Consider the following 17,687-nt stretch of genomic DNA (forward strand, 5'->3'; position numbering starts at 1 on the left):
AAAATGCTTTGATAGTAACATTGTACTCTTAATTTTGTCGTAGAAGGCGACTAAAAGGGGAGGGAGCGAGGGGCTGGAAATCCTCCCCTCTCTTTTTTTTTTTCTTTTTTAATTTTCCAAAAGAAGGAACAGAGAAGGGGGCCAGGTGAGGATATTCCCTCAAAGGCCCAGTCCTCTGTTCTTAACACTACCTCGCTATCGCGGGAAATGGCGAATAGTATGAAAAAAAAAAAAAAAATATATATATATATATATATATATATATATATATATATACACACACAATTGGGAGGTAAGTTTGAATGGAGGAAAACTGGAGGAAGTAAAGTGTTTTAGATATCTGGGAGTGGATCTGGCAGCGGATGGAACCATGGAAGCGGAAGTGAATCATAGGGTGGGGGAGGGGGCGAAAATTCTGGGAGCATTGAAGAATGTTTGGAAGTCGAGAACATTATCTCGGAAAGCAAAAATGGGTATGTTTGAAGGAACAGTGGTTCCAAAAATGTTGTATGGTTGCGAGGCATGGGCTATGGATAGAGTTGTGCGCAGGAGGGTGGATATGCTGGAAATGAGATGTTTGAGGACAATATGTGGTGTGAGGTGGTTTGATCGAGTAAGTAATGTAAGGGTAAGAGAGATGTGTGGAAATAAAAAGAGTGTGCTTGAGAGAGCAGAAGAGGGTGTTTTGAAATGGTTTGGTCACATGGAGAGAATGAGTGAGGAAAGATTGACAAAGGGGATATATGTGTCAGAGGTGGAGGGAACGAGGAGAAGTGGGAGACCAAATTTTAGGTGGAAAGATGGAGTGAAAAAGATTTTGTGTGATCGGGGCCTGAACATGCAGGAGGGTGAAAGGCATGCAAGGAATAGAGTGAATTGGAACGATGTGGTATATCGGGGTCAACGTGCTGTCAATGGATTGAACCAGGGCATGTGAAGCGTCTGGGGTAAACCATGGAAAGTTGTGTGGGGCCTGGATGTGGAAAGGGAGCTGTGGTTTCGGAGCATTATTGCATGACAGCTAGAGACTGAGTGTGAATGAATGGGGCCTTTGGTGTCTTTTCCTAGCGCTACCTCGCACACATGAGGGGGGAGGGGGTTGTTATTCCATGTGTGGCGGGGTGGCAATGGGAACAATTAAGGCAGACAGTATGAATTATGTACAGGTGTATATATGTATATGTCTTTGTGTGTATATATATGTGTACATTGAGATGTATAGGTATGTATATTTGCGTGTATGGACGTGTATGTATATACATGTGTATGTGGGCGGGTTGGGACATTCTTTCGTCTGTTTCCTTGCGCTACCTCGCTACGGCGGGAGACAGCGACAAAGCAAAATAAATAAATAAATAAATATATGTATACATTGAAATGTATAAGTATGTATATGTGCGTATGTGGACGTGTATGTATATAGATGTGTATGTGGGTGGGTTGGGCCATTCTTTCGTGTTTCCTTGCGTTACCTCGCTAATGCGGGAGACAGCGACAAAGTATAATAAATAATAAATATTTACCAATGAAGACACAATTTATTTCCTAGATCAAGGACCACTGCCAGGAAAAGAAAACATTCTAAAACATATTGACACAGTCAGATATACAATCAGAACTGCATGGAATAAACGGATAAAATACTGGGCTTAGATATGTTTTATCCAAGGACAATGAAAAAACAAAAATTGAGACAGTTTAAGTCCTTTAGTGCCCTCATCAATTAGTTACTTTCTAAAATGCAGGAAGTTCCTGAGGACTGGAAGTTTGCCATTATAGTATTGATACTAAAAAAAGATAATAAGTACTGCCCAAAGAGTTCAACATTCATAAAAACTATCATTTGAGGCAAGAATGTAGATAATTTTGAGGATCATCACTTACCAATTGATTCTCAATATGGTTTTTGACCAAACTGTTCATGTATGATACATGTGTTTGATGTCTTTGGTGATGAAATCAGCATGTATGATGACAGTAAGGCAGTTATCATGTGCTTAGATTTTCAAAAAGCGTTCAATAAAGTTCACATCACAAAGTACTACCAAAAGTTAAGTCATATGGTAAAGACTGGGCTGTATACTTCATTGTACAAAATATTGGCTGATTGGATGTAAATAAAGAGCAGTGACTAATGGTTAAGCCAAAGAATGGTTAGACATACTAAGTGAAGTGTTAGAGATCAATACTGAGACCAATTCTCTTTTTCATCATAACGGTGACAGTGATAATGAGCTGTGCAGAAAGTTATCAAAATTCAAAGGCACTAACAAGCTGATAAATTAATCTATAACAGAAATTAAACACCTACAACTTGAAAGTGACATAGAACTGAAGGCCAATGAATTTTGATAAAAAAAAAAAAGGGGGGGGCAAAGTTTTACACATCGGTTAAATGAAATGGATAGTTTTCGCATGAATTCTATTAAGCTTCAAAAGGTAAATGAGAAAGATAGGTGTAATAATCTTTAATAACATAAAATCAAGTAACCAGTGCATAAAAGCTGGAAAAAGTTGAACAAAATAACATAAAATCAAGTAACCAGTGCATAAAAGCTGGAAAAAGTTGAACAAAATTCTTGGATTCATAGGTGGGGCATTCAAATTTAAGCCTAAAAAACTAATCCTTACTATTCATATTCCCTTGTGCATCCCCTCCTAAATACTGTCTTTAGTTTTGGTCATCCTACTTGAATAAGACAGACAAAATGGAAATAGTGCACCTGCAAGCAAACACAATGATGGCTGACTGAGAAGTAAATCCTTTGTGAGCCAGTCAGATGACTTACACTTATTCAAGAAAGGGGAAAGTTAAGAGGTGATGTTAAAAGAGGTTTCAAAATTATCAACGGTTTGATAATCTCACTCTATAGAGTTAAGAGTTATTTGTCTGATTTCACTTGCAGTAATGGATGCAAACCTATGGGAACACATTGTACTTTAAATGAAGCAAAATAACTACTTTTTCTGCAACAGGATTGTTAACATTTGAAATTATTTACCGATAACACTACAGTAATTCAAACCAGCATCACAGATACATTGAAGAAAAGATTTGACAAAACTTGCATTAACTCTATTACATGTAAAGTCAACAGATACAGTATGTTTCTGTAGATCATTTGCAAACTTTTCTCCTCTTAACATACTCTCTTGAGTTTCTAAACTCTTCCAATATCACAGACAGCCTTGAAAGGACTCAATGTTATGTTGCTGTTTGAATATCTTCGTATTCCTTTGTTTTACTTAACTTTTAGTCTTAAGTTCATGCATATCAATAAATGGCTAGTCTTCCATTCCAGGTCAAATCATGGCAGTAGCCTGAGGGAATATTGTTACATCAACTAACTTTTTTGTACATCTCTCCAAAATTTCAAACGAAGAATGTTTTGAATGTCAACCATACATGGAACAACTGCATCACAATGCCTGATATTATCCGATCTTAGTATGGTGTACACTGTGCCTGAAAAACATGTATTCTTTTTTTTCTTGGGGGGGGGGTTGAACTGTGAGCTTATGATCTGATATATTACAGGAACTGGTTTGGAGTTCATATACTCCTACTGATTTAACATCTACCAATTCACATTGCGAGAGCAATACTTTCAATTAAACTATTTTAAATTCCAATGAAGAGCCGAAAATCATACACTTTGTATAGGATGCAAGATCAAAGCCATTTGATGTGCAGCATATATCACAGGTAACCATACATTGAATAAATGAGTGAATATATATAAAGAAATGACAATGCAAATGCTCACATTAATTAGTCACAGAATACATTTCACCTGATGTTGATCTCTGAGGTCATCTACACCCATATCTCAGTGTGAGGTTAAAGCCGCTTGAAACTGCAACCCACAGGTCTACATAAATACTACATCCTAGTTGCTCTTACACTTTGCAAATGATTATCTAAAGCCTTTTCATCCCTTCAACTGTGAGACACATCATTTGATGGTTTATGATCAACTCTGACACACACCACACAAGACAAATTTTACACCACTGTTTTGAACTGCATGCCAACAGGGAAAAGCAAAGGTAAGTAAATAATCTAATATTCTAATTTGTTAAAATTCTACATCCATACCTTCAATATAATAAGAATTTATGTTTCTAAGTTTTTCCATGAGATAGGAGAGAAAGAATTCTACCTCTATATTCCCTGCATGTTATAGAGGTGACGAAAGGGAACAGGAGCAGGGGCCTGGAACCCCTCCCCTTCTTGTCCTTCAATTTCTAAAAGAGGAAACAGAAGGAGCCAGGCAGGGAGTACTCATCCTCCTCGAAGGATCAGACTGGGGAGTCTGAATGTTTGTAGGTGTAACCAAGATGAGAAGAGAGGAGAGGTAGCATGTTTGAGGAAAGAAACCTTGATGTTCTGGCTCTAAGTGAAACAAAGGTCAAGGATAAAGGGGAAGAATGGTTTGGAAATACCTTAGGAGCAAAGTCAGGGGTTGGTGAGAGGACAAGAGCTAAAGAAGGAGTAGCACTAATCCTGAAGCAATTGTAGTTGTGTGTAATAGAGTGTGTAAGGAAGTAAATGCTACAATGATGTGGGTAAAACTGAGTGGACGGCAAGAGATGGGTGATTATTGGTGCTTATTAACCTAGTCATGAGAAGAAAGATCAAGAGAGGAAAGTGTTTTCGGAGCAGCTGAGTGATCATGTCATAATTTTTCTGGTGCATGGGAACGGGCATCAGTGATACATGATTTAAATGCAAATGTAAGTAATGTGGCAGTTGAGGGTATGATTGGTTCGCATAGGGTATTCAGTGTTATGAATAAAAATGATAAAGAGCTTGAGGAGTTATGTGCTGAAAAAGACTGTCTTGGTAACTGGGAATATCTGGGTTAAAAAGTATATGTATGTAAGAGAGATGGTCAACAGGCATCATTAAATTGCATATTAATTGATGTATGTGTGTGAAAGACTTTTGGATGCAAATGCACTGAAAGGGGCAATTGGTGGGATGCCTGACCGCTATCTTGATGGAGGCAAGGGTGACAATTTGTAGAGGTTTTTGAAAAAGAGGAAACACTGTCATCGAGAAGAGAGTGGTGAGAGTAAGTGAGCTTGGAAAGGAGACTTGTGTGAAGAAATACCAAGAGAGACTCAGTGTAGAATGGCAAAAGGTCAGAGCAAATGAAGTGAAAGGAGTGGATGAGGAATGGGAGGTATTTAGGGAAGCAGTGATGGCATGAGCAAGAGATGCATGTGGCACATGAAAGGTGGGAGGTGGGCAGGTTAGAAAGGGTAGTGAGTGGTAGGATTAGGAGGTAAAGTTACTGGTGAAAGAGATGTCTGGGCGGTGCTTACAGGGTAGGAGTGCAAATGATTGGGAAATGTATAAAAGAAAAAGCACAAGTCACGAGGAAGGTGCAGAGGTTGAAAAGATGTCATATGAGAGTTGGAGTGAAAGGGTAGCATTAAACTTTACGCAGAACAAAAAGATGTTTTGGAAGGAAGTAAATAATATGCAAAAGACAAGAGAACAAATTGGGAACATCAGCAAAGGGGACAAAAAGGGAAAGTGAAAACAGGTAGTGATGAAGTGAGTAGGAGATGGAGTGGGTATTATAAGGAATTGTGAAACATTCTTGAGGATGGAATGTCAAATGTAGGGTGCTATGGTCAGAGTGGTATGCAAAGCAAGAAAGTCCAGAAAAGTGGTTTGGTGAAAAGAGGAGAGGAAGTGAAAGCCTTGCAGGTGAAATCCAGCAAGATGGCATGAGTGGAGGTGACTGTATTGTTAATTAGTTGGTAAGGACATTCAATGTATACATGAATCATGGTGAAGTGCCTGAAGATTGGCACAATACATGTGTAGTGCCATTGTATAAAGGGAAAGGGGATAAAGGTAAGTGTTCATACTATGTACAGAGATATAGGTTTGTCGAGTATACCTGGTAAGTTGTATGGGAGGGTATTGATTGAGAGGGTGAAGGCATGTCCAGATAATCTGATTGGGGAAGAGCAGTGTGGTTTCAGAAGTGGTAGAGGATGTGTGGATCAGGTGTTTGCTCTGAAGAATGTGTATGAGAAATACTTAGAAAAACAGACATATTTGAATTTGGTATTGATTGATCTGGAGAAGGAATATGATAGGGTTGGTAGAGATGCTTTGCGGAAGGTTGTAAGAATATAAGGTGTAGCATGTAAGCTGCTAGAATCAGAAAAATATTCATCAAGGGTGTAGGGCATTTGTATGAGTAGGAAGAGAGGAGAGTGAGTAGTTCCAAGGGCAGGTCAGTCTGCAGCAAGGGTGTGTGACATCACCATGGCTGTTTAATTTGTTTACAGATTGGGGTTGTGAGGGAGGTAAAGGCAGTCTGTCCGGGATGAGAGAGCCCGGGAAGCGAGTCACTTGTTATTCGTTGATGATACAGCACTAGCTGCTGATCTAAGTGAGAAGCTGCAGATGTTTGTGATTGAATTTGGAAAAGTGCTTAAAAGGAGAAAGTTGAGAGTAAATGTGAATAAGAGCAAGGTTATCAGGTTCAGCAGGGTTGAGGGATAAGTTAACTAGGATGTAAGTCTGAATGGAGAGAGGTTGGGGGAAGTGAAGTGGTTCACATATCTTAGATGGACTTGGAAGTGATTGGAACCATAGAAGTGGAAGTGAGTCACTGGGTGGGGGAGGGGGTGAAGGTTCTGGGAGTGATAAAGTGTGTGTGGAAGGAGAAAACGTTATCTCAGAAAGCAAAAATGGGTATGTTTGAAGGAATAGCAGTTCCAGCAACAGTATATGGTTGTGAGACATGGGCTATAGATAAGGTAGTGCAATGGAGGGTGGATGTATTGGAAATTAAATGTTAGAGGAAAACGTGTGGTGTGAGGTGGTTTGATCAAGTAAGTGATGAAAAGGTAAGAAAGGTGTATGGAAATAAAAGGAGTGTGGTTGACAGAGAAGAGACTATGTTTAAATGGTTTGGACATATGGAGACAATGAAAGAGAAGAGTTAACAAAGTGGGTATATGTGTCAGAAGTGGAGGGAACAAGGAGAACTGGGAGACCAGACTGGAGATGGAAGGATAGAGTGAAAAAGAGCTTGAGCGATTGTGGCCTGAACATGCAGGAGGGTGAAAGGCATGCACAGGAGAGAGTGAATTGAAATGATGTGGCATACTGGGATCAACATGCCATCAATGGTCTGATAAACAGCATGTGAAACATCAATAGTAAACTACGAAGAGGTCTATGGGGCCTGGATGTCAATAAGATGTGGTTTTGGTAAATCACACGACAGTTAAAGAACAATTGTGAGTGGATGTGGACTTTCGTCTGTTTCTTGGTGCTACCTCACTGACACGGGGAGGCGATTGGATGTGAGGGAAGAGAGGAGAATGGATATATTATGTTTTTCTTTTCCTTTCCCTTCATGCATTTTTGCTGTTTCCTGTAGGGCGGGGTGATGTCAAGCATGGATGAAGGTAAGAAAATAAGAATGTGTACATGTGTATATACGGTATATATTTCTTTTTTTCTTTTTTTTTTGCTTTGTCGCTGTCTCCCGCATTTGCGAGGTAGCGCAAGGAAACAGATGAAAGAAATGGCCCAACCCATCCCCATATACATGTATATACATACACGTCCACACACGCAAATATACATACCTACACAGCTTTCCATGATTTACCCCAGACGCTTTACATGCCTTGATTCAATCCACTGACAGCACGTCAACCCCGGTATACCACATCGATCCAATTCACTCTATTCCTTGCCCTCCTTTCACCCTCCTGCATGTTCAGGCCCCAATCACTCAAAATCTTTTTCACTCCATCTTTCCACCTCCAATTTGGTCTCCCACTTCTCCTCGTTCCCTCCACCTCTGACACATATATCCTCTTGGTCAATCTTTCCTCACTCATTCTCTCCATGTGCCTAAACCATTTCAAAACACCCTCTTCTGCTCTCTCAACCACGCTCTTTTTATTTCCACACATCTCTCTTACCCTTACGTTACTTACTCGATCAAACCACCTCACACCACACATTATCCTCAAACATCTCATTTCCAGCATATCCACCCTCCTGCGCACAACTCTATCCATAGCCCATGCCCCGCAACCATACAACATTGTTTGAACCACTATTCCTTCAAACATACCCATTTTTTATTTCCGAGATAATGTTCTCGACTTCCACACATTCTTCAAGGCTCCCAGGATTTTCGCCCCCTCCCCCACCCTATGATCCACTTCCGCTTCCATGGTTCCATCCGCTGCCAGATCCACTCCCAGATATCTAAAACACTTTACTTCCTCCAGTTTTTCTCCATTCAAACTTACCTCCCAATTGACTTGACCCTCAACCCTACTGTACCTAATAACCTTGCTCTTATTCACATTTACTCTTAACTTTCTTCTTTCACACACTTTACCAAACTCAGTCACCAGCTTCTGCAGTTTCTCACAGGAATCAGCCACCAGTGCTGTATCATCAGCGAACAACAACTGACTCACTTCCCAAGCTCACTCATCCACAACAGACTTCATAATTGCCCCTCTTTCCATAACTCTTGCATTCACCTCCCTAACAACCCCATCCATAAACAAATTAAACAACCAAAAGTTGATGGACAGAGATGGGTGATTATCGGTGCATATGCACCTGGGCATGAGAAGAAAGATCATGAGAGGCAAGTGTTTTGGGAGCAGCTGAATGAGTGTGTTAGTGGTTTTGATGCACGAGACCAGGTTATAGTGATGGGTGATTTGAATGCAAAGGTGAGCAATGTGGCAGTTGAGGGAATTATTGGTATACATGGGGTGTTCAGTGTTGTAAATGGAAATGGTGAAGAGCTTGTAGATTTATGTGCTGAAAAAGGACTGGTGATTGGGAATACCTGGTTTAAAAAGCGAGATATACATAAGTATACGTATGTAAGTAGGAGAGATGGCCATAGAGTGTTATTGGATTAAGTGTTAATTGACAGGCGCGTGAAAGAGAGACTTTTGGATGTTAATGTGCTGAGAGGTGAAACTGGAGGGATGTCTGATCATTATCTTGTGGAGGCAAAGGTGAAGATTTGTATGGGTTTTCAGAAAAGAAGAGTGAATGTTGGGGTGAGGAGGGTGGTGAGAGTAAGTGAGCTTGGGAAGGAGACTTGTGTGAGGAAGTACCAGGAGAGACTGAGTACAGAATGGAAAAAGGTGAGAACAATGGAACTAAGGGGAGTGGGGGAGGAATGGGATGTATTTAGGGAATCAGTGATGGATTGCGCAAAAGATGCTTGTGGCATGAGAAGAGTGGGAGGTGGGTTGATTAGAAAGGGTAGTGAGTGGTGGGATGAAGAAGTAAGATTATTAGTGAAAGAGAAGAGAGGCATTTGGACGATTTTTGCAGGAAAAAATGCAATTGAGTGGGAGATGTATAAAAGAAAGAGACAGGAGGTCAAGAGAAAGGTGCAAGAGGTGAAAAAGAGGGCAAATGAGAGTTGGGGTGAGAGAGTATCATTAAATTTTAGGGAGAATAAAAAGATGTTCTGGAAGGAGGTAAATAAAGTCCATAAGACAAGGGAGCAAATGGGAACTTCAGTGTAGGGTGCAAATGGGGAGGTGATAACAAGTAGTGGTGATGTGAGAAGGAGATGGAGTAAGTATTTTGAAGGTTTGTTGAATGGGTTTGATGATAGAGTGGCAGATATAGGGTGTTTTGGTCGAGGTGGTGTGCAAAGTGAGAGGACTAGGGAAAATGATTTGGTAAACAGAGAATGGTGAAGAGCTTGTAGATTTATGTGCTGAAAAAGGACTGATGATTGGGAATACCTGGTTTAAAAAGCGAGATATACATAAGTATACTTATGTAAGTAGGAGAGATGGCCAGAGAGCGTTATTGGATTACGTGTTAATTGACAGGCGCGCGAAAGAGAGACTTTTGGATGTTAATGTGCTGAGAGGTGCAACTGGAGGGATGTCTGATCATTATCTTGTGGAGGCTAAGGTGAAGATTTGTATGGGTTTTCAGAAAAGAAGAGTGAATGTTGGGGTGAAGAGGGTGGTGAGAGTAAGTGAGCTTGGGAAGGAGACCTGTGTGAGGAAGTACCAGGAGAGACTGAGTACAGAATGGAAAAAGGTGAGAACAATGGAAGTAAGGGGAGTGGGGGAGGAATGGGATGTATTTGGGGAATCAGTTATGGATTGCGCAAAAGATGCTTGTGGCATGAGAAGAGTGGGAGGTGGGTTGATTAGAAAGGGTAGTGAGTGGTGGGATGAAGAAGTAAGAGTATTAGTGAAAGAGAAGAGAGAGGCATTTGGACGATTTTTGCAGGGAAAAAATGCAATTGAGTGGGAGATGTATAAAAGAAAGAGACAGGAGGTCAAGAGAAAGGTGCAAGAGGTGAAAAAGAGGGCAAATGAGAGTTGGGGTGAGAGAGTATCATTAAATTTTAGGGAGAATAAAAAGATGTTCTGGAAGGAGGTAAATAAAGTGCGTAAGACAAGGGAGCAAATGGGAACTTCAGTGAAGGGCGCAAATGGGGAGGTGATAACAAGTAGTGGTGATGTGAGAAGGAGATGGAGTGAGTATTTTGAAGGTTTGTTGAATTCAGTGTTTGATGATAGAGTGGCAGATATAGGGTGTTTTGGTCGAGGTGGTGTGCAAAGTGAGAGGGTTAGGGAAAATGATTTGGTAAACAGAGAAGAGGTAGTGAAAGCTTTGCGGAAGATGAAAGCCGGCAAGGCAGCAGGTTTGGATGGTATTGCAGTGGAATTTATTAAAAAAGGGGGTGACTGTATTGTTGACTGGTTGGTAAGGTTATTTAATGTATGTATGACTCACGGTGAGGTGCCTGAGGATTGGCGGAATGCGTGCATAGTGCCATTGTACAAAGGCAAAGGGGATAAGAGTGAGTGCTCAAATTACAGAGGTATAAGTTTGTTGAGCATTCTTGGTAAATTATATGGGAGGGTATTGATTGAGAGGGTGAAGGCATGTACAGAGCATCAGACTGGGGAAGAGCAGTGTGGTTTCAGAAGTGGTAGAGGATGTGTGGATCAGGTGTTTGCTTTGAAGAATGTATGTGAGAAATACTTAGAAAAGCAAATGGATTTGTATGTAGCATTTATGGATCTGGAGAAGGCATATGATAGAGTTGATAGAGATGCTCTGTGGAAGGTATTAAGAATATATGGTGTGGGAGGCAAGTTGTTAGAAGCAGTGAAAAGTTTTTATTGAGGATGTAAGGCATGTGTACGTGTAGGAAGAGAGGAAAGTGATTGGTACTCAGTGAATATATATATATATATATATATATATATATATATATATATATATATATATATATATATATATCTGTTTCCCATTTTAGAAAGTTAATACAAGGAGGGAAGGATTTCCGGCCCCCCGCTCCCGTCACCTCTAGTCGCTTTCTACGACACGCGAGGAATACGTGGGAAGTATTCTTTCACCTACTCTATAATATGGTTTATGTTGCAATTCTTTTTTTTCATGGAATGATGGGAAAAAAGCTGATAAATCTATATAGCAAGTGCATTGTAACAATCAATAATGTGTGGACAAAAACAATGTTCATTATTTTGGTGAGGTTCATCTAAAGATGAAGAATATTTGGTACTGTTATTATGACTGGCAACTTTGGAAATGCAAAAACGATGGATGGGGTTGTTAGGGAGGTAAATGCAAGAGTTTTGGAAAGAGGGGCAAGTATGAAGTCTGTTGGGGATGAGAGAGCTTGGGAAGTGAGTCAGTTGTTGTTCGCTGATGATACAGCGCTGGTGGCGGATTCATGTGAGAAACTGCAGAAGCTGGTGACGGAGTTTGGTAAAGTGTGTGGAAGAAGAAAGTTAAGAGTAAATGTGAATAAGAGCAAGGTTATTAGGTACAGTAGGGTTGAGGGTCAAGTCAATTGGGAGGTGAGTTTGAATGGAGAAAAACTGGAGGAAGTGAAGTGTTTTAGATATCTGGGAGTGGATCTGTCAGCGGATGGAACCATGGAAGCGGAAGTGGATCATAGGGTGGGGGAGGGGGCGAAAATTTTGGGAGCCTTGAAAAATGTGTGGAAGTCGAGAACATTATCCCGGAAAGCAAAAATGGGTATGTTTGAAGGAATAGTGGTTCCAACAATGTTGTATGGTTGCGAGGCGTGGGCTATGGATAGAGTTGTGCGCAGGAGGATGGATGTGCTGGAAATGAGATGTTTGAGGACAATGTGTGGTGTGAGGTGGTTTGATCGAGTAAGTAACGTAAGGGTAAGAGAGATGTGTGGAAATAAAAAGAGCGTGGTTGAGAGAGCAGAAGAGGGTGTTTTGAAATGGTTTGGGCACATGGAGAGAATGAGTGAGGAAAGATTGACCAAGAGGATATATGTGTCGGAGGTGGAGGGAACGAGGAGAAGAGGGAGACCAAATTGGAGGTGGAAAGCTGGAGTGAAAAGGATTTTGTGTGATCGGGGCCTGAACATGCAGGAGGGTGAAAGGAGGGCAAGAAATAGAGTGAATTGGAGTGATGTGGTATACAGGGGTTGACGTGCTGTCAGTGGATTGAATCAAGGCATGTGAAGCGTCCGGGGTAAACCATGGAAAGCTGTGTAGGTATGTATATTTGCGTGTGTGGACGTGTGTATGTACATGTGTATGGGGGGGGGTTGGGCCATTTCTTTCGTCTGTTTCCTTGCGCTACCTCGCAAACGCGGGAGACAGCGACAAAGTATAAAAAATAAATAAAAAAAAAAATAAAAAAAATAAAAAAAAATATATATATATATATATATATATATATATATATATATATATATATATATATATATATATATATATATATATGTTTTTTTTTTTTTTTGCTTTGTCGCTGTCTCCCGCGTTTGCGAGGTAGCGCAAGGAAACAGACGAAAGAAATGGCCCAACCCCCCCCCATACACATGTATATACATACGTCCACACACGCAAATATACATACCTACACAGCTTTCCATGGTTTACCCCAGACGCTTCATATGCCCTGATTCAATCCACTGACAGCACGTCAACCCCGGTATACCACATCGATCCAATTCACTCTATTCCTTGCCCTCCTTTCACCCTCCTGTATGTTCAGGCCCCGATCACACAAAATCTTTTTCACTCCATCTTTCCACCTCCAATTTGGTCTCCCACTTCTCCTCGTTCCCTCCACCTCTGACACATATCTCCTCTAGGTCAATCTTTCCTCACTCATTCTCTCCATGTGCCCAAACCATTTCAAAACACCCTCTTCTGCTCTCTCAACCACGCTCTTTTTATTTCCACACATCTCTCTTACCCTTACGTTACTTACTCGATCAAACCACCTCACACCACACATTGTCCTCAAACATCTCATTTCCAGCACATCCACCCTCTTGCGCACAACTCTATCCATAGCCCACGCCTCGCAACCATACAACATTGTTGGAACCACTATTCCTTCAAACATACCCATTTTTGCTTTCCGAGATAATGTTCTCGACTTCCACACATTCTTCAAGGCTCCCAGGATTTTCGCCCCCTTCCCCACCCTATGATTCACTTCCGCTTCCATGGTTCCATCCGCTGCCAGATCCACTCCCAGATATTTAAAACACTTTACTTCCTCCAGTTTTTCTCCATTCAAACTTACCTCCCAATTGACTTGACCCTCAACCCTACTGTACCTAATAACCTTGCTCTTATTCACATTTACTCTTAACTTTCTTCTTTCACACACTTTACCAAACTCAGTCACCAGCTTCTGCAGTTTCTCACATGAATCAGCCACCAGCGCTGTATCATCAGCAAACAACAACTGACTCACTTCCCAAGCTCTCTCATCCCCAACAGACTTCATACTTGCCCCTCTTTCCAAAACTCTTGCATTCACCTCCCTAACAACCCCATCCATAAACAAATCAAACAACCATGGAGACATCACACACCCCTACCGCAAACCTACATTCACTGAGAACCAATCACTTTCTTCTCTTCCTACACGTACACATGCCTTACATCCTCGATAAAAACTTTTCACTGCTTCTAACAACTTGCCTCCCACACCATATATTCTTAATACCTTCCACAGAGCATCTCTATCAACTCTATCATATGCCTTCTCCAGATCCATAAATGCTACATACAAATCCATTTGCTTTTCTAAGTATATCTCACATACATTCTTCAAAGCAAACACCTGATCCACACATCCTCTACCACTTCTGAAACTACACTGCTCTTCCCCAATCTGATGCTCTGTACATGCCTTCACCCTCTCAATCAATACCCTCCCATATAATTTACCAGGAATACTCAACAAACTTATACCTCTGTAATTTGAGCACTCACTCTTATCCCCTTTGCCTTTGTACAATGGCACTATGCACGCATTCCGCCAATCCTCAGGCACCTCACCATGAGTCATACATACATTAAATAACCTTACCAACCAGTCAATGATACAGTCACCCCCTTTTTTAATAAATTCCACAGCAATACCATCCAAACCTGCTGCCTTGCCGGCTTTCATCTTCCACAAAGCTTTTACTACCTCTTCTCTGTTTACCAAATCATTTTCCCTAACCCTCTCACTTTGCACACCACCTCGACCAAAACACCCTATATCTGCCACTCTATCATCAAACCCATTCAACAAACCTTCAAAATACTCACTCCATCTCCTTCTCACATCACCACTACTTGTTATCACCTCCCCATTTGCGCCCTTCACTGAAGTTCCCATTTGCTTCCTTGTCTTACGCACTTTATTTACCTCCTTCCAGAACATCTTTTTATTCTCCCTAAAATTTAATGATACTCTCTCACCCCAACTCTCATTTGCCCTCATTTTCACCTCTTGCACCTTTCTCTTGACCTCCTGTCTCTTTCTTTTATACATCTCCCACTCAATTGCATTTTTTCCCTGCAAAAATCGTCCAAATGCCTCTCTTCTCTTTTCACTAATAATCTTACTTCTTCATCCCACCACTCACTACCCTTTCTAATCAACCCACCTCCCACTCTTCTCATGCCACAAGCATCTTTTGCACAATCCATCAGTGATTCCTTAAATACATCCCATTCCTCCCCCACTCCCCTTACTTCCATTGTTCTCACCTTTTTCCATTCTGTACTCAGTCTCTCCTGGTACTTCCTCACACAAGTCTCCTTCCCAAGCTCACTTACTCTCACCACCCTCTTCACCCCAACATTCACTCTTCTTTTCTGAAAACCCATACAAATCTTCACCTTCGCCTCAAGATAATGATCAGACATCCCTCCAGTTGCACCTCTCAGCACATTAACATCCAAAAGTCTCTCTTTCGTGCGCCTGTCAATTAACACGTAATCCAATAACGCTCTCTGGCCATCTCTCCTACTTACACATATACTTATGTATATCTCGCTTTTTAAACCAGGTCTTCCCAATCACCAGTCCTTTTTCAGCACATAAATCTACAAGCACTTCACCATTTCCATTTACAACACTGAACACCCCATGTATACCAATTATTCCCTCAACTGCCACATTACTCACCTTTGCATTCAAATCACCCATCACTATAACCTGGTCTCGTGCATCAAAACCACTAACACACTCATTCAGCTGCTCCCAAAACACTTGCCTCTCATGATCTTTCTTCTCATGCCCAGGTGCATATGCACCAATAATCACACATCTCTCTCCATCAACTTTCAGTTTTACCCATATTAAATGATATATACATATATATGTGTGTGTGTGTGTGTGTGTGTGTGTGTGTGTGTGTGTGTGTGTGTGCAAGTGGGTGTGTCTTTTTTTGTTTTCTGGTGCCACTTTCCTAATATGGGAAATGGTTATCAAATATAAAGCAAAAAATTCCTGCTATTCTTATATTATACGGAGAATGTAGCTTCACTTATAAAAAACAAAGGCAGAAAAAGAGGTTGTACATCTTTCATTTTTCATCCTTCTACATGCATACCTTTAATTCTATAAAAATGTTTCTATTATTTCTTCTTGTGTTTTTCACATACAGTGGTAGCCAGGCTTTCTCACATCCACAGTTTAGGAGATATAGTTCACAATAATGCCCACTCTGGTTCTAAAAGTTGCAGGCACTATTAAAAAATCTTGTGCCCCAGATGTTAAAGAAGCTTAGCATTCAATGTACTGCACAAATATCATATACTGTAGAGAAGTGTGTATCATATTTATTTTGCTTTGTCGCTGTCTCCCGCGTTTGCGAGGTAGCGCAAGGAAACAGGCGAAAGAAATGGCACAACCCACCCCCATACACAATGTACACACACACACAACCACACACGCAAATATACATACCTATGCAACTTTAATATAAAAAGGTAATTCAATACTCACCATATCCATTGAAAAATCTGGAGGTCCATGGTGATCTCTTCCTAATGAACCCAGATTACTATTACGACTGTGAACACTGTAGTTACGTCCCCGCTCATTTACCTGTTTCTGTACTCTGCTACCCCTTACTGGCATTGTGCATCTGGCAAAACAGAACCCAAAGACTTAATTCAAATTAATCTTGGATAATTCCAAAAGCATTCTAAAGCATCATTCATATTTACATTTATATTCATTTTTTTTTTTTTTTGCTTTGTCGCTGTCTCCCGCGTTTCCGAGGTAGCGCAAGGAAACAGACGAAAAAAATGGCCCAACCCACCCCCATACACATGTATATACATACACGTCCACACACGCAAATATACATACCCATACATCTAAATGTACACACACATATATATATACATACACAGACATACATATATACACATGCACACAATTCACACTGTCTGCCTTTATTCATTCCCATTGCCACCTCGCCACACATGGAATAACATCCCCCTCCCCCTCATGTGTGCAAGGTAGCGCTAGGAAAAGACAACAAAGGCCCCATTCGTTCTCACTCAGTCTCTAGCTGTCATGCAATAATGCCCGAAACCACAGCTCCCTTTCCACATTCAGGCCCCACACAACTTTCCATGGTTTACCCCAGACGCTTCACATGTCCTGATTCAATCCATTGACAGCACGTCGACCCCGGTATACCACACCAATTCAAATCACTCTATTCCTTGCCCGCCTTTCACCCTCCTAAATGTTCAGGCCCCGATCACTCAAAATCTTTTTCACTCCATCTTTCCACCTAAAATTTGGTCTCCCACTTCTCCTCGTTCCTTCCACCTCTGACACATACATCTTCTTGGTCAATCTTTCCTCACTCATTCTCTCCATGTGCCCAAACCATTTCAAAACACCCTCTTCTGCTCTCTCAACCACGCTCTTTTTATTTCCACACATCTCTCTTACCCTTACATTACTTACTCGGTCAAACCACTTCACACCACATTATGTCCTCAAACATCTCATTTCCAGCACATCCACCCTCCTGCGCACAACTCTATCTATAGCCCATGCCTCGCAACCATACAACATTGTTGGAACCACTATTCCTTCAAACTTACCCATTTTTGCTTTCCGAGATAATGTTCTCGACTTCCACACATTCTTCAAGGCTCCCAGGATTTTCGCCCCCTCCCTCACCCTATGATTCACTTCCGTTTCCATGGTTCCATCTGCTGCCATATCCACTCCCAGATATCTAAAACACTTTACTTCCTCCAGTTTTTCTCCACTCAAACTTACCTCCCAATTGACTTGACACTCAACCCTACTGTACCTAATAACCTTGCTCTTATTCACATTTACT

At 41.1% G+C, this 17,687-nt stretch overlaps 1 protein-coding gene across 1 annotated transcript in view; it reads right to left on the reverse strand.

Moving 5' to 3' along the window:
• Positions 1-17,687, reverse strand: part of LOC139747028 (uncharacterized) — a 585,752-nt gene that overhangs the window by 545,970 nt on the left and 22,095 nt on the right. Inside the window, exon 2 of the mRNA XM_071658778.1 lies at positions 16,322-16,463. Coding sequence (XP_071514879.1) covers positions 16,322-16,456 — 135 coding nt within the window. The 5' untranslated portion in view covers positions 16,457-16,463. The remainder of the gene's footprint in view (positions 1-16,321; positions 16,464-17,687) is intronic.

Source organism: Panulirus ornatus, chromosome 5, assembly GCF_036320965.1.
Source record: "Panulirus ornatus isolate Po-2019 chromosome 5, ASM3632096v1, whole genome shotgun sequence".
NCBI classification, from domain to species: domain Eukaryota; kingdom Metazoa; phylum Arthropoda; class Malacostraca; order Decapoda; family Palinuridae; genus Panulirus; species Panulirus ornatus.